Below are 26,716 nucleotides of genomic sequence, written 5' to 3'. Positions count from 1 at the left end.
TACTTTAAACTTTTACTCCACTAGATTTATCTGACAGCTGTAGTTACTTAATACTTTTCAAATTAAGATTGAATTAAAAAAAGATATGATAAGCTTATAAAATACGACAGAAGCCCCCTTACAAAATAGCATTTTCTAGCAGTAGCATTTTTAAATGGTTGTGTTGGTACTTTTACTTAAGGTTACTCAAGTTTTTGAGTTAAGGTTTTCCACCACTGATACCACAGCAGTGTTTCCTCTTTAGTACTCAGCAGTCAGTGATTGAAAGAGGACTCCACTCATGTGTTTGCCTGTGTGTGTGTGTGTGTTGATCCACGTCCCTCTGCTACAGAGCAACTTCACCAGATGCTCGTCTGGCATCAGTGTTTTTCTAATGGCTGTTTATTCACCTGAGAAAACAGGATGCAATGTCTGACTTTATGGTGCAGCTTCTAACTGTAGAAAGCAACTTTCTTCACACTTTGTGCAATATTAACTGCTGAATCTACATCTACAGTGTGTGTTTATGTGAGTGGTTGTGCATGCGTGCGTGTGTTTGTGTGCGTGCATGCGTGTGTGTGTGTGTGTCAGAGCACTGCCTGGTCCCAGATAATCCTTTTCACAGCAGCTGCAGTGTTTTACACATGACTGATTCTTATTCCTACCCTCAACTTGATCTCTTTCTCTCTCCCTCTCCCTGTCTGACACACATACAGACACACACATATGCACGCTCTCCATGATTGTTACACATTTATTATGGTCTGACCTTTGCCCTGCTGTCACAAATGTCACCAAGCTGTGCTGTATAACACAGAGAGCTCAATCAGTAACTTAATGAAGCCATCCACTCATCTAAACACCTGAACCAGTTAAGTTTATTGCAAGAGTGTGTATCATGTTTTACAAACATGGCACTGCCTCAGCACAACTTCTAGTAAAAAATTCAACAAAAACTTTGATGAAGGAAGGACTTTGAAATGACTTGAAGATTTAATGAGTGTGGTTTGGGATTCAGCGTGTTATAAGTGAGGCCAAAAGTCAATCCATCACGGAAAAATATCCACCATTGTTGTTAACTCCTAGATCATCTTCTATAACATCTCCCTTTATATCTCAGCTCCCCCATCTTTCTTTCCATTTTCTTCACATTCTTCCACAGGCAAACTCTCTTTAGTCAGAGGGCAGTTTTTTTTTTTTTAAAAGGGGGTCGGGCAATTAAGGTATAACTCCTCCCCTTGTGGCTGAGATGAATGTGTGTGTGTGTGTGTGTGTGTGTGCGTGGGGGGGGGACAATAGACTTTAATCACTCATGTGGTTGAGAGCTATTGGCAAGCTGAGTTCCACGCGTGCTGAGAGGGAAGACAAAAACAGAAGAAGTAAAGATTGAAACTGTATGTGGTGGTGGTGCAGGCAGTGGAAGGAGAGAAATAGGAGGGGAAAACAGTTGAGGTGGACAACTTGAGAGGAGAGTTATCATTAGTCACACCTCTGAGCTCAAGAATAGACAGTTAACAACCGAACTAAGAGGAGAGAAGGAGGTGACTGAAACATCTGATCTAAAGGAGCCGAATTTGTCCTGAAGAAAAAACTAAAGTTGAGGACCACCTCAAGATCTCCAGATTTCTACATATTCTACTGAAGACGTTTCCATCATCCTGCTGTCTAAACTGGAGTATGCGCTGCCATCCCTGTCACCCCTGCCGCTGATCCAGGTGGTCAGCATGATCTCCCACTACCCTCTGGCCACTCTCACGCCTTGGCCTGCGGGTCCCCACCACTACTATCCCGACCTGGACTGCACCTTGCTGCTGGAGGGGGAAGGAGGAGTCGCCCTGCAGCGGTATCAGCCCCGGTACCCAGAGAGCAGCCCACGACACTGGGTCAGTACAGTACTTGCATAACATGGCAGGAGAATTTTGTCTGTTTGTCAAAGTCTGTTTCTATTTCTGGGAAGCACAGGTAGTTCCATTCTTGTTAAACAGTCTGGCAGATGTTGGCTTTCACATGAATGGCCTTCCTGTGCCTTCTGTTGATTGGACGGTGACTGATGTTTTGCAGGGATATTTGGTGTCAAAGGTCTTGATAAATTCAAGGATGAGAATGGGAAGAAAAATGGGAAGTATTTGGAAGATTGAGATGGTAAAAAAACCCAAAAACAATTCACTGAGGAAAAGGTTGGAATTATAAACATTTAAAGATAAAATGAGGGGCAGAGTGTTTGGCAATGTTTGTAACTCCTCCAAGGTCTGTTTACTGGATGTCTGTGGTGATTGTGAGAAAGTAGAGGAGAGTGTTAGGAAAAGACATACATGGAAAAAAGAGTGCTTTTGTATGCTTATGTGTGTGCATGAGAGAGAAAAATGTGTTTGACGGCAGCGGAGGAGTAAATCAAAGCAAATCTGTGGCTGTTCTGGACTCAGCAGTTCTGGCCTGGCTGGCGGTCACATGGGTAGCTAACAGGTTTTGACACCTCCTACATAAATGCCTTACAATGCGCATTACAGAGGGTCATTTTAAACCAAATGAAAACTCAAAAAAAAAAAAAAATCATATACATTCACATTTTATCAATTTGGTCAACTCAGAGATCAGCGATTGGTTTGTCATTTCTCCACTGACTATCGCATTTTTTTAGTTCCTCTGTTTGACGCCTACTCGGTAAAACTTTATGCAATAAGTTGAAAAGTTTGCAATAATGCAAACTAGACTGTAACCTTTGGTGGCACAGACTGGAAGACAGCTGACCTCTTGTGAAAGGCAGTAATTCGCATTCACTGTAACTACCGCTTACTCGTGACTGTGAGCGTGTGTGTGCATTCAGTGTGTTTGTGTGCGTGTTGCTGACTGGTCAGAGTTCAAAGAGAAGGCGTTGCTCGCTTTACTTCAGAGCCCATAATGACTTAAATAGCCTATGTGACAGCCATAAGGAGAGCATTACAAAAATGCATTATGCCTTACATCAGAGTACGTGTGTTTTTGTTTATTGACCACTTTTCAATTTGTCTGTTGGGTCGCAGATTCCTCATTACAGTGTGATTACACGAAAAACAACCTGCAGATTATTCCAGCTTAGCTGTGGCTAATTGTTTTCATGTGCGCAGCTTGTGGTATCGAGGCAAAAGTGAAAATATTTTTGGGGTTTACAAATGACGCAGGGAGATTTCGAGAGAAGAGAGACTGGGGTCTGAAAACCAGCCCGCTGAAGTCTCCTTAAGCAAGACACTGAATCCCTAGCTGCTCCAGTGCTGGTGGTCTGGGAAAGCAAAGGGAAGATTCTCCGACAGGGATCAGTTTATTACCTCAATACCCCCATTATAATTACTACAAAAATATACTAGCCCTTTTAATGAGTGATGCATTTCATGGCAGCAGCTCATCTAGCTAAGTTTCCGTCACATGGGCGTCACACTGTTGGGCTTCTCTGTGTGTTTTGAGTGTTGGGAGATTCATCCTCCTCACTGGCTATCTGACATCCTGGCAACGTGTCCTCCCATCTCACTGCACTGTTTCCGTCAATTGTTTCGAGGGGTAAGACGACTGGAGGTTAGCTTGCAGACACTCACACTCTGTATGCTCTGGCCAAAGCGAGGCTCATTGTGCATGAATCAACTCTGAATGCCAGAATAGAATTCCATGCGAATTTTATGGTTTTGAATTGCTATTGAATTGTGATTGTCCTCACAGCTGGGGTAGAGGGCAATAAGGGTGATTATGTATATATAAAAAGATAAATACCTTCCATAAAGTTATGTAAGTATAAAGAAAACCATCAGTGGCATAATCACTAAACTTCAAGTGAAATTTGTTTATCATACATGAACTACTTGGGTCCTGCTATTTGCAGCAGCTTCACAAAACATTCTGTGGTCTCACAGAGACAAGAAAGTTTCTGTGAGTACTTTCTTGTGATAAAAACCAGTAATTATAATTGCACAACCTCTCCACATGTTATTTTCTAAGTCCATCAGTTGGCCCAGCTGGCAAGGAGGACGGAGACTTTGCCTTTACTGCTTTCATCTGCTCCTACTCTCATAACTTTTTGCCTATCTACATAAGGTTATGAAACCATGCCAGTCATAAGAGCAGTGATTGGACTCATTACCTCTCTGTAATCACCCTGCTGTGCAGTTATAGACAGCTAATAGGTCCACAGTTCAGGTCAGAGATGAGGGAGGAGTGCTGAGGTTTCAGTCGTTATCAGCGGTCTACTGAGGACAATGAGACTCCTACATGAACACACATGATTGTGCACAGAAGCGAAGGGACAGAGGCCCTGTTCATCCCTTAACGTGCGTCTAGGGTGATCCAATCACAATTGGACAGCTCTAAGTAGAGGTGTGAATGCACCCAAGATGAATTGGGGACGCATTGAGATCCGATCGCTCTGACCACATTCTGAGATGGTCTGGGCTCATATGGCCACATTCTTTTAGCAGTGTGTACGCGAATGTGTCCTGGGCCACATTGAAGGACCGCTTACTCATCTGACGTCCTCTGCGTAAGCAGATGTACGTACTCATCACAAACAAATAGAAGTCATACAAACTGCCCAAGCTGGCTTTGTCCATGATGTCTGAAAATTTCGAAAAGCCATTAGAGATATATTATGAGCACGTCAAACATCTTGGGTGATTTGGTTTTTCTGGAACACGCCAAGGAATAGACCCAGTCTGTACGGTTCTAATTTCGGGCAGTCTTGGCAAGTGCATTGCTGCCTCCGGCTTGTTAAAAACAACAATGCATTTGGTCTTTGCAAACGAAAATAATGTTTGTTTATTTGCATATAGAGCAGGGAAGTGAGATCAGATCACAAGTGGTCTCTCGAAACTAATGCCAGTGTGAAATGACGTACTTAGAGCTCTCAACTTGTGATCGAATAACCCAAGACGCATGTTAATGCCAGGTATGAACAGGCCCAGCGAGAATGACAGGAAGATGGAGCGTCGGACACTGAAAATAATACTTAATACTTCACAAAGAATAAACTTGAATATTCAAAATAAACTTTTATTATTCAGACTTTGAACGATGTGTCACAAGATGGAATTATATAGGACATGAGCAGGTTTGAACCCAGTTGCGCACAAGTGAAAGTGTCAGCAATTACACACGCCTCTCAGGGGGTTATCAGAGTCCATTTTACTGCTCTAACTGCATTTTGAAGTCTGCAGCCTTCTTTTATACTCGCTCTCTGTCAGTGATAGGGCGATGTAATTAAGCTGCAGGCCGATCAATTAAAACTCCACTAGAGGGTATATTAAAAGCTATCTCACACCCGCTGGCTTACAATAACCAGCAGGGCAGTTCAATAACCTCATTCTCAGACTTGACTTTATACAGGAAAAACGGGGACAAAGAAAGAGAGGGGACAGAGAATTTCGACGATGCCGTGTTTTCCATTGAAAAAAATTAGATAGCTGAGTTGGCACTCCTCCTTCCTCTTTCTTGCCTTTATGAACAGAGAAGTGCACGTTTCAGGCTGATGCTCTGTGACGTCTCATTGTTTCCATTCCTAAAGTTTTTTGCCTCTTGCTTGTCATGTGTTTTGATGACTGGACAACGATTTCAACAGTTTGTGAATCATTCATCCGGCTAAGACACGATCTGTAGCTTTTGATGTGTTTTATTTGGTTTTAATTGAACGGAAAACTGTACGGGTTTCAGTAATACTCCAATACAATTCTGAATTATTGACATATTTAACAACAGCTACTTTACATTTGGAAAGCACCATTAAGAAGAAATGGGAAGGAATGGGTTTCTTGGTTAACCCAATAAGCACTGACAATGCAACACACAACTGGAGAGTGAAGGTAATGTAATGGACAGTAATGTACTTCAGTCCATTCATATCTGTCCATACTTTTGTCTCAAATTGCACAATCCACAAACTACCAGACTTCTCTTTTCTCCAAAATCCAGGTCTCGGTCATCCTTTTATTTAGTCAACCACTTAAGATGTTGTTACACACTTGGCTGATCCCCAACGTGTCAAGTTGTCTAGTCGCCTGCAGCTCTGTAGAGGCTCATATTGTGATCTTGGGCCTAATTAGGTCACATAATAGGACTGGTGTGAAAAGTCAATACTGTGGGCATTGTCCCTGTTGCCCGGGCCTCCATCCCAGAGCAACAACACCAGGCTGAGCAGCCTGCTCAACTGGGGCAGAAACGCATCACACCATATGGAGATGGGTGTGTGCTTTGTGGTGGTTCGTGTGTGTGTGCATGTTTAGGCGACGGTATGGGAGGAAGCAGAAAGCAATATGTGTACAAGCAGATCTTTGCGTTAGATTTAGATTCATTGTGGACAGCCTAACCTAAACCTTAACCGAACCTTAACCTGGACCTCAGAAATGAAGTTTCTCCTTATTAGGATCGGGTTTTGGTCACCATTAGGTTTACTGGTCCCAACAAGGAAGGTGTTTTTACCCGAAAATATCCCAAAGAGGTAACAGAAACACATAGACACAAACACACTCTCCCTCTCTCTCTCTCTCTCTCTTTCTCTCTCTCGCACACACACATACACATGCTAATACACACAGCACAATGCCAGCTTGATCCTAGTCATGCATCCCGGCTAATAGTGCATGCCCTGCCTGAGCGGGAAAAGGAGCAGAGAATGTAGCATGTGTGTGAGTGGTTGTGTGCGTGCGTGTGTGTGTGTGTGTGTGTGTGTGTGTGTGTGTGTGTGTGTGTGTGTGTGTGTGTGTGTGTGTGTGTGTGTGTGTGTGTGTGTGGCATAAGTGTGTAAAGCTGGGGGCTGCCGGTGTCCAGTTATTAATATGAGTGGTCAGCACTCACACAGTCCTCAAGTCAGCAGATTACTAACTATAATCACTGTGCTGAGGTCAAAAACTCTGATAAACAAAGAACAGGAACGATATCCTGTATTTGCTAAGTTAAACAGCAGGATATTTTTTCTATATGTTATAAATTGACATAGTACAGTGTACAGTACAGTATAGTAGTACACGCGTCCAAATTGTTTTGGCAGAGTAAATATTTACCTATATCGTGGTTGGTGTTATGGTGTTATGTTTTTGTGCTTCTGCCTCTTTCTGTAGAAGCTCCGATGTGTGTTGCTATGTGCATCACTAACGCAGTTTCATTTCCTATAACGCACATGCTTCACACTTCACTTTAACACTAACAGAAGTGGTGCGAAATGTCATTCAGAGTTGAAATGAGCACCAGAAATTAGATGAAAGGAAGTTAGTTCTTTCTGGCAGTAAAGTCAGAACAAACAATTTCAGAAAGTATAACTTGAAATTGCACAGTGGTAGAAGTAAGTGTGACTTTGTACATTTCGGTGTGATGAATTGGCAGCCTGCGTTGTAGTTTCCTGGTGTGATTTCAGGTTTGGGCGAGGCAGCATTGTCACCAGTGTGTTACTGGCTTCATCGGTGGTGTGTGTTGTTTTTGTTGCATATGTGACAACTTTAGGATAGCATGTATCTGTTGGGCAACAGATGGTCCAGCTCGCATTGGGGGGGGGGGGTCAGACAGACAACCGAGCCAGTCCAGACTGATTCATTGAAGGCTTAGTGGGGCTTAGATCTAGAGGGGGTCAGGGTTGGGGCCCCATGAAAGGGGAGGGGTTGTGTGTTTGTTGTTATGTGTTGTGCTGTGTTGTGTCGTGCCATGTCGTGTTGTATGTGCTGGGACTTGTCTAATTCATTGTAACTCTCCTAAATGCAGAGACACCTGAAAGCACCTCAGAGTGGATTATCCTCGCTTTCTTGCAACGGACCACTTGAACCCATATGGAGACTGTCGTTGAAAAATCAAGTCTGTTTCACAATTTCATACAAGCTTAACAGGATTTGGTAGATTTGATGTGAAGGAAACTTCAAACACCTGAATTGAACAACACTTTTCCTTGAAATCTGTTTTGGGTTCAGTCTTAATGTGAAGTGCGGAGGAGGAGGGGTCTCTGTCTGCAGCTCTCGGCTTTACTGGAAACTAATGATGTCACCGGTCCTCACAGAGAGAAAGAGAGAAAGAGAGAGGGAGAGCTCAACAACAGCCAGGACAATAGATCTGAGGAGCAGAGACATGACATAAGAGCAGAGGGAGAGAGGCAGACAGAGCTTTAATGTGGTTGTGTGAACAAAGGGTTCAGTTGACCAAAGAAACAGAAGAAACAGAGAAAAAGAGAAAAAGAAAATGCAGCTGTGTGGGTTTGAGAAATCACCCCACATGTCTTTATCCATCTGTATTTTCATTGTAGTTACTACTGGATCGACAAACACTCATCTGCTGAGTGCATTGCCATTGTTTCACTGCTCTTACACAACCTGTTTAAGCTACTTTAATTGTCTCATGCTTAGGTTTACTGAGTTATAGCAGATTGTCCTGACCCTTCACCATGAGTTCAACCCTCTTGGGTTTCGTTGCTCTGGCCTGGTCTAGCTAAAACCTCTGCTGAGTCTGGATAAACCCAGTGGTTTATGAACTCTGCCCTCTACTGGGCAGTATGCTTTGGAATCCCCCCCCCAACCAAACACAAACATACAGTGAAACGCAAGTGTGATAAGCACATTTAACCATGCTCAGACACACACACACACACACACACACACACACACACACACACACACACACACACACACACACACACACACACACACGACCTAAAAACATGAAAAACACAAGAAGAATGTACAAATAAGAACAGAGTATGAATGTATTGACACATTTGGTCCAGATATGACAGCAGGAAAGACCCTCTTAATTTTTAATTGTATGCAATGACTTTCCAGTGGAGGATTTGGCTGCAGTCACAGCTGATACTCCTCTTACTGGATGAAGTGATGAGTCTCCTCTACTCTGTTTATGTGTTTCCAGCAGAGAGGAAAAGAGGTGCATCTCTCTCCAGCCAGTATGGATCCTATCAGTTTCTGACTGTACTGTGAAATCTCCCCGGTCTGTCTCTGTCTCTCCCTGGCACACTCACAGTGGAGATAATGTCCTTTCAAGTTAGTCTCAACTGTGTCCTACGCTTTCTTGGCTACATGACCTTCTTATCTCAGATGTAAACACTGAGCCATAACACATGCGACCCAAGACCCTCCGATTTGATGTTTCCCTGTGGGTTTGTGGTTTAGTTTTGTTGTTTCAGTATTGTGAGCCATAGTGTTTGTCCAGCTCTCCTGTTCTATCTGCTTCTATTAGGGCTCCCATTATCCTCCCCTCCTCTCCCCTCCTCTCCTCTCCTCTCCTCTCCTCTCCTCTCCTCTCTTCTTCTCTCCTCTCCTCTCCTCCGTTTTCTTATTGGTCTGCTTTTATGACCATGCTCCAGGCCAGAGAGGCTCCCCAGCCACTCAGGTATGAGGACACCAGCCTCGCTGGAGTCAGGAGGCTGGAGGCAGGAAGTGGGAGATTTCCTGGAATGTTCATTTTTCCCCACACTGGTGCAATAACAAAGCCAGAAGTGCTCCTCCTGTTTTTGTCCCCTTTCTGTCTGTTCTCTAACTCCCTGTTCGGACTCTGTGGAAAAGAGACAGAAGAGCCTGCCTAGGAAGTCCAGTAATGGCAGGAACCCGTTATAGACAAAAAAACCTGCTTTGTCCTTGTCGAGGGCTTTCCTACGTGTGATTGCGTCATTACTCTTCCAAGAGGGAGGAAAACATGGAATGAGGATTGGCCTGTATTGTGGTGCAGGAATATCCTGTGCGTTATTTGGGAGCCTTTCAAACATAGAAACACGAAGATGTCCCTCACCTATGCCACGTTCTGTTGAAGTTTTGCATTCAGGCTACCGGAAATCTTGCAATTAATTTCAGTATTTCCATTTTGTACTCCTTATACTTCTACTACTCCATAACATTTCAGAGGGAAATATTGTACTTTTGCTTCACTACATTTTTTTGACAGCTATATACAGTTTATTAATGACTTTAGTGATTCATATGTTACATAAAATATATATTAGGTCTATGAAAATTAATGCATTGTTGGACTAAATCAACAGTATATAAGGTAGCTACAATTAGCGCTACGAAAATGCTTCGTACATTTTAATGAACTGGTAGTTTTTACTCAGTATTATAATATATCATAATATAACCGTCTAACAGGGTCCACTCTGCATAATGAGTACTCGCTTTTAATACTTCTTTTTCGAATAATGCCTCTGTACTTTTACTTTTATAACATTTGAATACAACACCTTTTCTTGTAATTGAGCATTTTTACATGTTGGTATTACTACCTTTACTTAAGTAAAGGATCTGAATGCTTCTTCCAGCACTGGTGATACTAGACTTGACATCACTGCTGTGAGACAGGACTTACTTGACACTTGAAAGAAAAAAAACAATCAAGTCTAAAGCTTTGACTGGTAAAATCCACGAGCAGTAAACACTAAACAATACGGAGCCAGGAAAGCCTTGCGTGGACAAACTTTAAATAATTCATCATAAGCTTTTTGCATTAAAAGAACATGGTCTCAGCTAAAAAAAAGAAACGTTATTAACAGATGCTGTGTCATTCCAATGTTCAGCATTCATTAAAATTGACAAGACTGGCAGCTTGACTTGCAGTTGGCTTATTTAGACTTGCAACTTAAAGGAATAATTCGACCTTTCTTGGAAAATAAGTTTATTCGCTTTCTTGCCAAGAGAAAGTGTAAAACTTTGGTTTTGTGCCAGACTATTTTTTTGCCAGGAGCAGTAACTTCTTGAAGACTTGTCATCATGTGGTCGCCAACAGTGACAACAACACTCCATTTACTTCCCTTTTTGTGTGGCTTAAACAAACAAGATATATTGTGTTGGTTAGCGTGCTTTATAGCTGCTGGTAGGCAGAGTTTGCTACCTTTGGACAGAGCCAGGCTAACTGTTTCCCCCTGTTTCCAGTCTTTGTGCTAAGCTAGGCTACCCGGCTGCTGGCCGTAGCTTCATATTCACTGTACAGCCATGAGAGCTGTATCAATATTCCCATCTAATTCCAGCAAGATAGCACATACGTAAATTTCCTAAAATGTCAAACTATTCCTTTAACTTGGCTTTGCCCTAAAGGACATGAAACTTGACCGGGACTTGCACCAGAATACCTAAAAACAGCTCTGACATTTGCAGAAATCTGGCCTCCTATTTCTCTGTAGAACCTAATCTACAAAACAGGCCCTTTATGATACTTATACTGGCTTGCTAATGTTACTTTATTCGACCAGGACCCCAGAGAAAGAGAATACATTTCGTGTTTTGATCTCAAGTTGAAAGTTGTGCATATTCATCTGCTCATCCGTCAGACGGCGCAGTAGCTGTCACAATTGTTAAACGTCTTGTTTGCACTGAGATATGACATCACTCCCGCTGTGAGACCAACACTCCAATACCCCTGGGGCAGAGCTGGAGGTCGTGCAGGGCCGCAACCTTCCCACTGCCCCTCTGGGCTTCCCAGAGCTCCAGAGACCCTAGTGGACACCGGGGCAGCTCAGCCTGGGAACTGGAGCCCGGCCAGATTAACAGTGGGATGAACGGTCAGCAAGAGAAATAACTGACAAAGCATACTGTTTGATTTCTACACATGGAGAAACACTGATGGAGAAACCACCATTACCTGGCCTTTTAGTGCACTCCAAGCAAAGGTGGGAGGCAGTTATGATGCCAGAAGTGGGCACCTTGTTTGTGGCGTGTGGGTGCATCTGTGTGTGTGTGTGTGTGTGTGTGTGTGTGTGTGTGTGTGTGTGTGTGTGTGTGTGTGTGTGTGTGTGTGTGTGTGTGTGTGTGTGTGTGTGTGTGTGAACCCTGCTCGACACTGTGGTGTGTAACATTCAGTGATGCTGAGTGTGACGTTGGGGTTACGTGTTGGTGTTATGGGAGCGAGAAGAGGGAGTTAGCATATCACGTACACACATACAGATGCAGGAAAAGGGGACCACAGCAGGTCTGGCTATCTCTCCCACTCAGCCAGGCAACAGTGAGTATCATAAGGTTCCTACTGTCTCCTCCTGAGGGCCCTTATGACTCCGGATCAGCAGTTTGGCATTTTTATCCCCAGACTAAATGGACTTGTAAATGTATGAACCACTGCTTGTTCACAGTTGATATATGTTTACAATGCAACTTTGTACAAAAAGACCCCTCACAAAGTGGGTGCTTGATTCATATCTTCCCCTTTATTCACCCAAGTGGGCTGTTTGAGTACGTGTGCAGGCCCATTCACAGTGGAATAGTGCTGTCCGTTCTCACACACTCAGCCTATTCTCCTGTCCTGTCACTGACAATGCACAGTATTGGTGACGGCATCTACAGCCTTCCTTGTATTGTCCCACGCAGGGACTGCGAGGCCGCAGCTGCTTTGCACACAAGACGACTATAGGGCCCACATCACGTCACTTCATCCCCTCAGTGTAAGTGACAGGGGCATAATCCAACGTCCTATTTCCTGGCAAAACTGCATTTCACAGTCAAATAAGGTGGTCATCTTCCAGTCTTTTTACTATCTGGGGAAACAAAAATAGATTTTGCACTGAAAAAACTGACTTTAAGATTCTGACTTTATTTTTCTAATTCAGACTGTTGAAGCCTATTATTTGCTTCAGCTATATTTTTGGATGCATTTTCTCACAGAATGAGGACAGTAAAGTTCGTCTAAAATCTGTTAAATAGGAATCATGTTTTGAGGGGATTCCTTCACAGTCAATATGGACAGTTACAGTGACCAATAACTCTTTTATAAAAATATGGGCTTGTGAGTATTGTTTTAAGACGGACAAGGAAAAATGAGAACCTATAAAAGGATTTATGTCCATTTCATTTCCAGTAAAACTTTTGTTCTACCAAATATAAAAGAAGAAAGAAAACCTACAACAGCAGCAACATCACAAAAAAATTTAAATGTAAAATGTTTATGTTCATTTTATTTTGCAAAATCATTCATCAGTCTTATACTTAAAAGCAAGACCCAAACAAACCCCTGAAGACAAATGATAGAAATCTTTTTTTTCGTCATCTGCTCTCACAGGAAAGGGATTTATGATTCTGGCGAATTGCGCAAACAGAAATCACAACGCAGAGTCCCTGTGCGCACGTTGTTGTCAGTCTGATGCGAGTCGGACAAAAAAGGGCGGAGGAGGAGTTTGAAACTGGACGGTTGTGAGTGCAAGTAGGAGGAGTCTGGTTATTCAGTAGAAGAGGGGAGAGCCTATTGACAGACAGAGAGGAGGCTTTGGAGTTTGGAGAGGAGCGGACGAAAGTGTGTGTGTGCGTTGGTGTATGTGTGTGGTGAAGGAGAACATTTTTTTCTTACAGCGGGGATCTGGGATTTTGTTGTATTTTTTTTTTTATAAAAGGGACACATCTTCTTCTTTCCTTGTCGGATTACTCTCCGAGCTCTGATGCTGTCCCCGGATCATGAAAGAAACGCTCACCATGAAGTTCGCCTGGAAAACTAAAATGGTAAAAAACCAAAACAGAAAAATACTCTCGTGGTTTTCCATCCTGTGTGCTCTGTTGTTGAGTTTGTGGTTTTGAAGAATGAGGGAGAGGGAGGGAGGGAGGTGAAAGAGGGCGGGGGCGAGGGGGAGGGTGTGTGTGTGTGTGTGTGTGTGTGTGTGTGTGAGGGGGGGGGGCTTGGGAAAGTAGAGGATAAAGGGGAAAAGAAGAGGAGGAGGAGGGGGACAGGGGGGGAACAGTTGAACATTGAGTTTTAATGATTTTTACTAGGCTTTAAATTCAGTTTAACCGCCATTGCTGGTGTGTTAAGGTGTGCGCAAAGTTTAGAAACGTGGACAAGGTTTGGGATAAAAATTTAGAGAAAAAAAAATCCACTGCCGACTCCACCAGCATATGAACTCGATCCGCTAACTGTCCCCTCCCTGATGATGGATATGAAAACTTTTGTCTGGGGGCCCGCAGTGAAACAGAGGGGGAACAATCGGCGAGGCCCCGGGGCCATCACCGTCTCTCCACGGGTCCCAGCTGCGTCGAGGCGAGGAAAACACAAAAGCCAACAGATCAGCGCCAAAGACTCGGCACAACTGTTGTTGTTATCTTGGGAGTATTGTTTCACACACAGCTGATAGGCTGATAGGCAGATCAGTGCTATTTGAGCTGAGATAGGGTACTATCTTCCTCTCTGCCCCCCTCAAGTGCCTTCCCTGTGCACTTTTTGAGCATCTTCTGTGGAGGGAGTTATTACAGAGAGTAAGCAACTCATCTCCTGTTTACACCTCACCCAGCGTCATTTGATGTGCTGTGTTCTCTGTAAACTCCCCCCTTACTTCTATGCAATGCGTTTGATAGGCCCATATTAGATATATTGTATTGTCTTCTTTCTGGTGAATTTAAATATCACTGTGATAGACTGTTTTGGTTTCCATTTCCTCATGGAAGCTCATGTAACTTCGTCTCACAATAAGCCCTAAACTTGGGTGCACAAAGTGAGCAGAGGTTTTTTTTTTTTTTTTTTTTTTTTAAAAACCCTGCTCTGAAAAACATCTCCAGCTCTGCGGCTGACAAAAAGCAGGCTGTGTGTGCAGACTGTGAACTCAGCAGCCTGGGCCGGCCAGCACAGAGACCTCCCGCTATTGTTTTGGGAGTGTGTGGACTTCATGACTCATGCACTGATGTATTTATCTGTCTCTGCGCCAGCCATCCAGCCGGCAGCCAGCAGCGGCTAGAGTGAGAGGCAGAGATCCATGTTGCTGACCTTAAGACAGGATGCTGGAAGGGGGCATGGGACGGGCACGTAGATGTGCTTCAGACAAATGCGGCGTTTGACATGCAGCAACACGGACATGCTTGCTGATTTCATCTGTCAACGCCAGTTAAAATCCTTTTATTACTCCTCCTCCCTCTTTTTCTCTTTGTGTTTTCTGTGTTAGGGCTTTCTTTTCATTTCTGCATCACATGTTTCTGTTCAAACCCAAACATGGCCCAGTCATGGCTGAGTGCCACTGGTCCCCAGGACCGTCCATTGAGGCTGTTAGGGGCGACTTTGACCCCTGACCTCTTTTCTGGTATCCTGTCTGTTTGGGGAATAGCTTGGACTTTGCCACTGAGCTGTGTAAATGAAAGTGGGGACAAGTGAGAGTGATCTTGGCTGCCGCCGCCTGCGTGTGTGTGTGTGTGTGAGAGGACTTGGCTATAATACTGCATGCGTGGTGTTTATATTTGGCCAATCCCTCTACTTCGCTGTCTCCCTGCCTCTGTTTTTGTCTCCGTATGTTGATGTCTCAGCAGAACTCAGCCTCCGTTTGCTCTCGCTCTCTCTGAGCTAGAGATTTGTATTTTAATTTGCTTCCTCTGTTTGTTAAAGCACTCTGCTGTTTGTCAGTGATTTACAACCAGGGACAGACACAGTGCATATGGGTCCATGGCTGCAAGATGAACACTAATCCATTTAGTCCTACAAGTTGACTTAAGTGTGGTTGAGCTGTCGAGACACAGATTTGTAATCAAGCTCCTCTGCCTTATATATTGAGGCAGACAAACAGACAGACATAACAACAGAGAGAAAGAGTGATGCAAATTTTACTACGAAGGGGTTTGTTTTAAAGGACTTCATACATTCTGGCTCTCAAGCTTTTCTGAGCTCCAGGAAAGCAATCCAGTTACTTATGCTCCAGAGAGACACGGTGAAAGAGATGGATAGGATATAAAAGAGGGAGTAAAGGCAGGGAGGCAGGGAGGGAGGGAGGCCTGGCGAGCTGCAGTGGTGGGGGTTGGGGAATTGGTCCTTCTTGATGTTTTACTGCACCTCAGTCTTTCTCTCCCTAGTTTGTTTGAGTGCCGTGGTTGTGTTTCTTTGTCTGCTTTTTCAGCGAGCGATCCAAAAGGGTAGATTCCTAGTTTGTTAAACTATCAAAATGACACTTGCTGTGGATGTTAGCGCTGCAGCCTGCAGCCTTAAAGGAAATTGTTGTGTCTTTTTATCCTAGGTTTCTTACCATTTTCCCCACTCTCTTTGCAGAGCTCTGTGCAGGACTGGGGGGAGGAAGTCGAGGACGGAGCCATCTACAATGTGACACTGAAGAGGGTTCAGATTCAGCAGGCAGCCAACAAGGGAGCAAGATGGCTGGGGGTGAGTCTGATGCTTCACTCTGTGACAGAATCACAGCTCCCCTTTTGAGCAGGACAGGACTAAATCTCCAAACCCTCAGCGAAGCAGATTATACACGTCAAAAACGTTTTCCACTTTCTCAACCTGTTGCGGCGAAGAATGCAAACTTCAATATTCATCCCAAGTGGAACAGTCTGTAATGTGGAATTTATCATGTGTGGATGGTTTATGAAAGCAATCCAGCCCTGCAGAGGACAGAAAAACAGAAAAACCTAATCTCTATTGTTTGAAACAGACGGTGTCTGTCAGTTGCGGGGCGTCTCTCAGCATTGTGCTCCACCAGGGGCTGTTATTGTTTTAACATTTGAGCTATAAACCTCCCAGTTTAGACAACACCTTTCAGTTGCCTGCTGAAACTCAACAGTTTCACCAGACCTGGACTGTTTAGCCAAAGCATGTGATTTCCTGACTTTCCCGGCTGCCAACAAAACTGCTCGTTCTTTTGTAGAGCAGTGTTTTATGAAACGCTGGTATGACAAGAAAAAAGGGTGTTAAAGGCTTTTCCTTGAGTTGTGCATTTTTTTCAGTGCCTATGAGGCATTACTCTTTCCTCCACAGTGCTGTTTATATCAGCTTAATAAGATGTTATACAGTATGTTATTATACTGCACAGAACGGCCAATTAGGGGTATTATCCTTAGTATCTCTTGTGAGTTTTTTCTCAGTAACAAGTACAAGAAGGCATGAACCCAGCGTAACAGAAAGTGCAAGTCAGATATATGGGGTTTTCCATTGTTTACAAGTAAAAAGGGGATCTTATGCTGTTAGTTTATTTGTCTCTTCATGCTCGACATGGTGTATGGGGTTTGTCACATGAAAGAAGAAATAGATAAAAGCCCTCAGGCTTTAAGACTATGTATAGATGTATTGTGAAATGAGCTGCCAACTGTATTAAACTTAATTAAAACAATGTGGGTACTTTATATAGCACCACTGTCCGTTGAGTAGAATAGAGAGCAATCCCCATTCAGACGTCAGTATATTTACTATAAACAGTCAGTTGTAAGTGAATAACAGCAATTACAATCAGTGGGATTCAGTGGGATCAGTGGGTGTATTGTTTACAGTGCCTGTAGTGGCACTTGATTGCAAAGTCAGTGAATTTTTACTGTTTTGTAAATTGTACCTGTGTGTGACTGTACACTGGGTCCCCTCACAGAGATAATAAATAATCATATTTCTTGTTTGTGCTTAGCTGTTATCAGAGGGGAATGTTGGGAGAACTTGGCTCTGCCGCTGTCCTCCTCTCTGTCTGGAGGGACGGTGGAGGAGGGGCCCGCTGTGATTAAAAGCAGATTGGAGCGTTTCCTGTTGTAGCGTGCTAACTTCACCAAGGTCTCTCTCTCTCTCTCTCTCTCTGTCTCTCTCTCTCTCTTTCCATGTCTGTACCACCTCTTCTTCTACTCTCTCCCTGGTTTTGTAATCACTCAGTGTATTTCCCAGTAGACACAATAGTCGGACACATCTGGAGAAATCGGGATTAAAATATAGGTCAGGATTGTCCTCACTGTTTCCCTCCCTCCGTCTTTTTTGTCTTGTATTGAATTGTCTCACTCTTATTATTTAACAGTTTGGAGCTTACCCTTCTCAGGCAACCTAACACATCCTAAGAATGAAAATGTGACTACATGAACCCAAAGCCAAAAAAGCAATGAAAGGCTCTCGGAGCACCATCCAAGTCATTGTAAAACATATAGTATTCCTCAGTTCACCCCAGTTTAACAGTAAAAATGTCTCTGTGTTTAGGCGGAGGGGGATCGTCTGCCTCCTGGCCACACAGTGAGCCAGCTGGAGACCTGCAAAATCCGCAGTATCCGGGCTGGAACACTGGAGCGTCTGGTGGAGACGTTATTGACGGCATTTGGAGACAACGACCTCACCTACACCTCCATCTTCCTGTCCACCTACAGAGCCTTCACCAGCACACGGACTGTACTGCAGCTACTGCTAGACAGGTAGGCTGGAGCGAGGCGTTTCATAAAGCCAAAATAATGCACTGACCAGAGCATTTCAGTGGTTTCAAATATGCTTTCTCCCTACTCTCTGCTGCAGTTATGGATGCATGGAGGAAAATGAACAAGACACAGACAGATGTCAAGGCTCTGAAACCAATGGGGCCATCAGAAAGTGAGATACATTTCCATATGTACATGTCTGTCGATTTCATATGAGCAGCTTTCTATCGATACCATTTTACTGTTACTTTCAGTTGTATAGCCGATTTACCAAAACCGCTCCTCTGTGTTTCCCTGCTGCCTCCACAGTGCTTTGGCCTCCATCCTGCGTGCCTGGCTGGACCAGTGTCCCGAAGACTTCCAGGAGCCTCCTGACTACCCCTCTCTCCACAGGCTGATGGACTACCTGCGCAAGGCCCTGCCCTGTTCGGAGGCTCTTAGACGGGCAGAGGGTCTGCTGGAGCAGCTACAGAGTCAGGCCAGCATGGATGACACTGATGGTAACTTATTATCTTTAGTTTAAACTATTTTTAGCCATCTTAGTGTTATGTTCTCTACAGGACAATTTGGTGTTCCATCTCAAATATCAAATTTCAAATCAACCTTGTGTGCCCTGTTTGCAGCTGGTTTCCATGGCAACAGCTCTTTCTGCCTGGGGGAAGAGGAAGAAGTGGAGATTGAGGTCCAGGAGGACTTCCTGTCGTTTGACGCAGACCTGGTGGCTGAGCAGCTGACCTACATGGATGCGGTAAGTGGCGGGAAATGAGATGGACACAGGGGAGGATTGGCAGTGTGTGTTGTGTAGGAGGGAAAGGTTACGCAGGTTACATCCCTGCAATGTTTCTTCAGTGTCGTCATGCTAACATCAGCCTGTTGTTCTGCTTCCAGCTGCTGTTCAAAAAGGTTGTACCCCATCACTGCTTGGGCTCTATCTGGTCTCAGAGGGATAAGAAGCACAACAAGCACAGTGCCCCCACCATCCGTGCCACCATTACTCAGTTCAATGCCGTGGCGGCCTGTGTGGTCAGCACGGTGCTGAAACACAAGCAGATCAGACCGCACGTCAGAGCAAGGGTGATCCAGCGCTGGATCGACATCGCTCAGGTGGGCGGAAGCACACAGACACACAAACACAAACTAATATATTAAATATATAAAGTAAAAAATATGAGCAAAGTCCTGACTTGTGTCTTTTAACAGGAGTGTCGCATACGCAAAAACTTCTCGTCTCTGCGAGCCATTGTGTCTGCACTGCAGTCCAATCCTCTGTACAGGCTGAAAAGAGCATGGGCCTGTGTGCACAAGTAAGCCTCCAATTTCTCAACTATGCAGATAATCTCAGTGTGTTTCGATAGAAGAATGAGCCTTTTGGCAGAATTGAACAGGACCTCTTCAGTGTTTATTTTGCACATGTATTTTAGCTGCTATGCCCAGTATCATGACTTAACATGAATCTGTGCTTGATGCAGAGACAGCATGCAGACGTTTGAGGAACTGTCAGACATTTTCTCGGACCATAACAACTACCTGACCAGCAGAGAGCTACTCATGAGGGTGAGTTCTAACTTAATCGGCTATTTCATATCTGAGGTATCTGTAAAAATATGAATGAGTAACTAGTAGAGTTAGTATCCTCTGTTAAAATCCCAGTCCCAAAGTGTGTAGAAGTTATTTCCACAGACCTGAGACTTCATCTGGAAGCCCTGGAAACATTCCTTCACTCACTGGATAGAATCTCAAGGACTGAAGCTATTTTTCTGTTTGCCCTACAGGAAGGCACTTCAAAGTTTGCCAGTTTGGAGAGTTGTGCCAAGGAGCACCAGAAACGCACCCACAAGAGACTGCAGCTGCAGAGGGAAATGGTGAGACAAAGACTGGCTAACTAAGAGCTTTGACCACCAGTGCCGGACAAATAGATCTTTCTTCAGTCAGAGCTAAAACAGAGCTTTATAATTTTAAACAGCACATTCCTCCAAAGCAATGTACTGTAAAGCGAGTTCCAGCCTCTCCAGAATGATGAAGCCAAATGTCTTACTTTGTTTACTCAATGCACTATGTGCTGTGCCTGCATTAAGCCTGTGTTGTGTTTTACAAACCCGCCTTGCCATCTGTGAAGACCACAGTAAATAAATCTCTGACTTTATTGTGGCATCTCAGTGAATTAACTTGGTTGTTAAAGTAATGAAATAACTCTTTCTTCACAGGGAGCAATGCAAGGAACAATACCATACTTGGGAACTTTTCTTACTGACCTAACCATGTTGGATACAGCCCTGCCTGACCAAGTAGAGGTAAAAAAAAATAAAATAAAATCCTTAACACCTGCTAATTGGGTGTGTGCCTGTTTGTGCTTGTGTGTGTGTTTAGTTATTTGAGAGAATGTTTCTGCGAGTTTACACAGCTTGGCACATCTGAGCGTCTACCTGTGTAACCGCTGTCAGAAACTGGGGCGTAAGTTTCTATGAGTGCGTGAGGAATTTTGTCGGTGCGTTTTTGGAGTGGTTCACCCACCACTGTTTGTTTAAGCAGCCACTGGTATGTGATGTTCAGGGTCTGACAGCGTGCTCTTTGTGTCCTCCACAGGGTGGTCTGATCAACTTTGAGAAGAGACGCAGGGTGAGTGTAGATGCAGTCAGCCTCCTCTGACATGATTACTCCGTGACATTTATCACCTGACGAGCTCGGCTGGCTCGTGCCACGTGTTTGAAGTTAAACAGATCTAACGCTGGCGGCTTTCTCTCTGTCTCTGCAGGAGTTCGAGGTGATAGCTCAGATCAAACTGCTTCAATCGGCCTGTAACAGCTACTGTCTGACTCCAGAACCAACTTTCCTCCGCTGGTTTAAGAGCCAGCCTCAGCTCAGTGAGGAGGAGAGGTACAGAATACCTTCTTTCTTTATTGCACCGTTATCCATTAGATAACAAGCAAATTAGTCCATGATGTCATGGTCTGTTGGATCTATTGTTAGGAAACACACAATGGATGCTTCTTTCTCTCCTTTCTCCTCGCTGCCTTTACTCCCTGCTGATCTATTGTACTTGTTGTTTTTGCTGTATGAGCTCTCTTTTTCTCCCTCTTTCTTTTGCTCTTTCTGACTTTCTCTTTCCTTCTCCCGTAACGACAATTCATGGTTCCTTAAACCATTGAGCACATGATTCGGTAATGTACCATAATGTTTAATGTTTATTATTAATGTTCTTTCTTGCAGCTACGCCTTGTCCTGTGAGATTGAAGGTCTTGGTGACAGCAGTCCAACTTCACCCAAACCCCGAAAAAGCATGGTGAAGCGACTCAGCCTGTGAGTACATCCAGAGAAGAGATGCTAATAGAAGGGAGGGTCTAGTTTGAATGGCTGAAGCTGAGTCTAAAATAATTTTCCTTAGCTCAGACGTGCCACATTGGACTGGTCACACTTTCATATTCAAGCACCACATTGCTCCGACCTGCTTATTTTGATATCTAATAACTCAATTCTGTTCATTTCCAGGCTGTTTCTTGGATCAGACAATAATGCAGCCAGTTCTCCGGTCAGAGAGACGCCACGATCGCCTCCAACTGGCAGCTCAGGGGAGAGCATGGACTCTGTCAGTGTGTCCTCCAGTGACTCCAGCAGCCCGTCAGACAGCGAAGGACTTGCCCCCCCCACTCACACCTCTGACTCCCAGCAAAACAAGGTGGGTTACAACATTTAAGAAAATGTGTTTCTTTTATTCATACTTAAGGACTTTAAATCATTTCTTTGGAAAAAAAAAATTTAGACTAAGCCAAACGAAAAAAAACCCCACACCGTTCCCCATTTAAATTTTTGGACAGCCCCTTAGTCAAAATACTGTTTATTGGGCAAAGGTTTCTATGAAAAACTATTTTATTTATCTTCTAGCATGTGTCACTTTGCCTCAGTACTTCGAACCTTTCCTCAAATATCTGCAAAGCATTTATCAGATTATCAGAGGTTCAGTGTCACTGTGCATGAAAACGGTTGAGTTATGGTTCCGTCTATCTGTATGTGACTTCTTTCACGTTTCCTCAGCTATCGGAATCCTCCTCTTGTAATTCACTCCACTCCATGGACACCAGCTCATCGACAGCCAGTGTTACCATGACTCCTGCATCCCCCTCCCTCCCTGGGCACACCTGCACTCACAGACGCTCCGTCTCCCTCACTCCCCTGTCCCCTAGTTCCCCTAGCCAGACCCCAGCTTATAACACCCAGGCCCAGGACACTTGCATCATACGAGTCAGTCTGGAGAACGGCAATGGGAATCTCTACAAGAGCATACTAGTGAGTAAATATGATTTGTTTGTATGCGTTTTGTTGTTGAGTTACTGATTTACATTTTTACACAATTTTTCTTAAAACCTGTATAACCTAATTTTCTTTCTATCGCCAAAATAGTTGACCAATCAAGACAAGACTCCGGCTGTAATTTCTAGAGCCATGGCAAAGCACAACCTGGAGGTGGAGCCGGAGGAGGGATACGAGCTGGTACAAGTCATCTCTGAGGAGAGAGGTAAAACATGGCTCTACTTTCAAATTGAGGCTCTTTTTTCTTCACATTGGATCATCTGGGATCCTTAAAGGTCTTCGTTGATCGTTTTGTACGCATGTGTACCTTTCCAATTATCAGACCTGCACTTTCTCAACCAGCGGTCCCTAGCTAAATCGTAAGTTCTCTGTGAAGCCTTGTGCTAATTTGCCTCAAATTACATCTCTGTCATAGACAGTATAATTCCAAGGAATATAGTCAGAGTAACAGTGAATATAGTTAAGTAGAAGTTGCTGCAGAAGATACTATATAAAACTATGATGAAACACACTTTGTATTTGCAATTCAGCATTCCAGTTATTGTAATTTATTCGACTGATCAGCTGTTTTCCCAAATTTAATGAACCACAACGACCCATGAATTGCTGATTAAAAGCATAATAGCACTAACAAGAAGCACTTACAACTGGTATTTCTCCTCTTCTTTGTCTCTTAGAGCTGGTGATCCCAGACAACGCCAACGTCTTTTACGCCATGAACACCTCGGCTAACTTTGACTTCCTGCTGCGGGTGCGCGGCTCAGCGGGTCGGCCAGTCCAGCTGCGAAGCCGGTGTAGTTCCACACTCCCTCGGACCCAGCACCGCTCGAGCCTCTCGCTTCGACTCAGCAAGGTCACACTGTGACTGGACTGTTACGACCCAGAAGTTTGCCCTTACGCCACGAACCAAGGACAATGCAGGGCATGAACTGGATATTAAGTGTTGGGTTTTAGGTGCAGAGGCTGGATGGATAAATGGACTCGAGGAAGCTCTGGAGGATCACTGGATTCGAGAAGGAGCCGATGGACCCGGATGAGCTCTAAGACATTTGAGTCTCTTCCCGAACGGTGCCATCCCTTCGCCCAGCCTTAATATGGAACATGGATGTGTAGCGTGACTGCTGTGCCAGTGGGACTAAACTTTTGACTAGTGATGCCTGTGACAGAGTGATACAGCGACCCGAAGTGGCCTCCGCTCATTACGACAGGTTTTTGCACACATTGTGGGAGCAGCCAAACTCCTGACCTCCGACAGTATTCTGAAATTGAAACAAACTTCTTTTCGTCCTGTGATGTCTGCGTAGCTGAATAATAACTTTTCTTGTAATAGAAGAGTGATGAATGCAGAAATAGAAGATGGATGGTGGGGTAGAAGGGGAGGTGGGCTGAGTTTCCAGTCCTTTTGCCTTTATTGATGAGTGAATGGACCTCTGACAGTAATCTGAATGATATTGATGAAACTGATTGACAGGAGCTGTGATGTCATTAATTTCCCTAGTTGGGCATGTTTATCTGCCATGTCCGCCTTGTGCACAGTGTGCACAGTGTGTTTGTATGTGTTCAGCCCCTCTTATGTTGTGAGCTGTGTGATGAATGCAGTGTTACGTGCATTCTGATTGGTTCCAGTACTTGGTTTTAGCAAGTCCCCGGCAAATGTTGAAATGGCCTTACCTGCCCTATCTTTAGGGTGTAGAGATGCAATTTGTGCTGCTTTCTTTGTGCTTGTATGAAAAAAAGAAGGTGGGAGGTGTACAACAACGGGAGAAGAAAGGAGAGAAGTGTCTTACTGAAATGGAAAGCACCGTGCACATTGTCTCAAACTGATGCATACTTGTACCTCTTTGCCCTTCAGCATCTGAACTATAGAGTTGCACTTGTCAGTTGGTAGGAGATGCCAATGGGATGTGAATACAGAAGAATGAGTGAGCCACTCTGTTAGTGGTTTACTCCCTCTTCAGAAAATGAATTACTATTTTTGTTTGTAATTGTTGCTTTATATATATGTATATATTTATATATACATATATATTGTAACACAATTCAGGCCAGAAAAGTAAGCCAGATTGGAGAGTGATAGAAGGTTTTGAAAGTAAATGTTAAAAGTAAATTCAGAAAGTGTCATATTTTAGCCAGCGCTAATTTTACTGTGATACATTTGTAAATCTTTAACTGAGGGACTCTTTACCTCATTATACTCACTGAAGCCAAACACCTCTTCACACAGTAAACATCCATCTGTTTTTCTCACAGGCACACTCCTCATTCCCAGCACAGCTGTAGTTTCACAGCAGCATTACCAACACTTCATCACCCTTCCGCGTTATAGTAACACATTTGCAGATCAACATTCACAGTGTAATATTTTCCCTTTCAGTTGCTCTCCACAGGTCCTACAGTGTCATTCTATTGTGCCATGACTACATGTTAGTGCAGCTAGTTAATGTTCCTTGGCTAATAGGACGGGGAACTGGTTCACTATTGGACTTATGTTAACGGCCCTGTTGGTCCCTGCAGCACTTCATTTGAAAATATTCTCATTAAAATGCCCTCAGTTCCTGTGTTCTTCACTGCCAAAGACTCTTCTTCTACCTGAATAAATAAATTATTATCAGTATTATGATGTGTGTTTTTAATTTCTTCTAATCTTTGGATGAACGCCCTGTAACATATAATTCATAACATTTGATTATTGTAGTTTTGTTCAAACAGTTCTGTTTGGCTCTTGGTTAAATTGAGATTTTAACATACATCTATCTGATGAAACAACACCCTTCAGATGAAGGCAGCTCTGCTTCCGTCTGTTTACCCTTGTAACCGTGATGGACAACATGCTCAGTCCTGTCAGGACTGACATTATCAAAGAAAGGACCAGAGGCTGTTCTGGACACAGCCCAAGTTATTTTGCTGAGTGGAAGACATTTCTGCTGACTTGAGTGCAGCAGTCATGACCTTCTTTTCCTGCAGCAGAGTTTGCTGCGCTAGACAAACTCTTTTCCAGGAATTCAAAGACAAACATTCATTTTTTTGACTTTTGCAGGATTTGATTTAAAACACAAAAAATATTGATTTATTATATAAGCTATTGATTCAACAGTCTCACTTGTTTAAACAGAAAAAAATGAGAGTCCTATTATCCAGATATAGTATATTGCAATGTACTACTTTAAGAGTCAAAAGTAATCCAAAAGACTTATGTGGTGGTTTAAATGTGTATTTTATATATTTGTACATTTCTTAGTTGGGTTTGCCTCATTGTTGAGAGAACTCATACAACCAACAGGCACAACACCTGGTCTGACACACAGGTGTAAGAATCAAAGGGCCTCGTACTCTCATTTAATATTCATGAACTAATAATGCAAAAATCAAAGAACTTAAACAAGCATACTGTACAATATTTAAACCAAATACTATGGGAGAGGCGACACAAAATGGCCCCTCAGCGGTTTTACTTGGATATGAGTTGAGTTGGTATGAGCCTCTCTGTGCCGAATGATAGATTTATTTTGGGGAAAGAATTCCAGTATTATCAATTACCAGTGTCATAGCTTCTCCCCTGAGGCTGTTGGCATCACAGAGGTCTTTAACATATTTTTACACTTTTTTGTTTTATCTGTTTTAGAGATGTTGGGGTGTGAAAGGTGAGACCAGGCCTTTATAGCACCTTAATAGCATTTTGATTGAATTTGATTTCACTGCACCCACATTTTCACTGATGGACTGAAAGTGTATTAAGCTGGAAATATGCACCAAACGAGCTCATTCTACTTTTCGGTTTACTTTTTTTATAACATATTTTGTAAGTGGAAACATGGCAAGATTTAAAGGTCCAGTATTTCCATTGTTGAATATTTAACAAATCATGATGAACAAGAAAACAACAACAACAACAACGAACATGGGTAGCCTTAATGTTTAATTAAGTAAATTTCTATAGTACACTAATTCTACTGTAAAACTACAGTATGGTATCAGTTAGACAGACAAGGGACGGACAGATGACCAGGTAAATTAATACAATTGAACAGACAGGTGAGTCTCATTCAGGAGGCAACACAGACAGGTTGTTAAAATATGAAATGAAAAGTTGCTGTGTCTTAGTGAAATTACAATTACGTCCTCTAAGTGCATATTTCATTTTTTCAAGACTCAAGAAAAACATCACATTCTCTAGCCAGGCAGACCGAGATGTTGAAATAGGAGATTTCCAGGCAAGACGTATTCTACGATGTGCCAAAAAAGTGGTAAAGGCAATAATGTCCTCTTCTTTAGTTTTGTTTAAGGAAGGTTTGGCTGGCACTCCAAAAATTGCCAGAAGAGGGCATGGTTGTACCTTGATCTCCAGAACTTCACCCTACTTTTTGAATTACTCTGGGAGGGTGGAAGACAGAGTGACAGTG

General features: G+C 43.4%; 1 protein-coding gene across 2 annotated transcripts; it reads left to right on the top strand.

Moving 5' to 3' along the window:
• Window positions 1-1,307: 1,307 nt before the first annotated feature.
• rgl1 (ral guanine nucleotide dissociation stimulator-like 1) lies at window positions 1,308-24,905 on the top strand. 2 transcript variants are annotated; one of them, XM_040128579.1, is made up of 18 exons: window positions 1,308-1,862; window positions 15,907-16,017; window positions 17,803-18,011; window positions 18,109-18,183; window positions 18,321-18,511; window positions 18,635-18,759; window positions 18,900-19,115; window positions 19,212-19,315; window positions 19,481-19,565; window positions 19,784-19,873; window positions 20,216-20,302; window positions 20,595-20,627; window positions 20,764-20,885; window positions 21,219-21,308; window positions 21,498-21,684; window positions 22,041-22,292; window positions 22,407-22,521; window positions 22,994-24,905. In XM_040128579.1, exons 1-18 carry the CDS (start codon window positions 1,704-1,706, stop codon window positions 23,179-23,181), a joined length of 2,439 nt encoding a protein of 812 aa, XP_039984513.1. In that variant the 5' UTR covers window positions 1,308-1,703; the 3' UTR covers window positions 23,182-24,905. The 2 variants fall into 2 exon arrangements, with proteins under 2 accessions (XP_039984513.1, XP_039984514.1); XM_040128580.1 differs by lacking the exon at window positions 1,308-1,862 and adding an exon at window positions 13,011-13,391.
• The last annotated feature ends 1,811 nt before the right edge of the window (window positions 24,906-26,716 follow it).

Source organism: Xiphias gladius, chromosome 6 (assembly GCF_016859285.1).
Source record: "Xiphias gladius isolate SHS-SW01 ecotype Sanya breed wild chromosome 6, ASM1685928v1, whole genome shotgun sequence".
Taxonomy (NCBI): Eukaryota; Metazoa; Chordata; class Actinopteri; order Istiophoriformes; family Xiphiidae; genus Xiphias; species Xiphias gladius.
The sequence above is the reverse complement of the archived record's forward strand: the minus strand, read 5'-3'. Positions and strand labels throughout refer to the sequence as shown.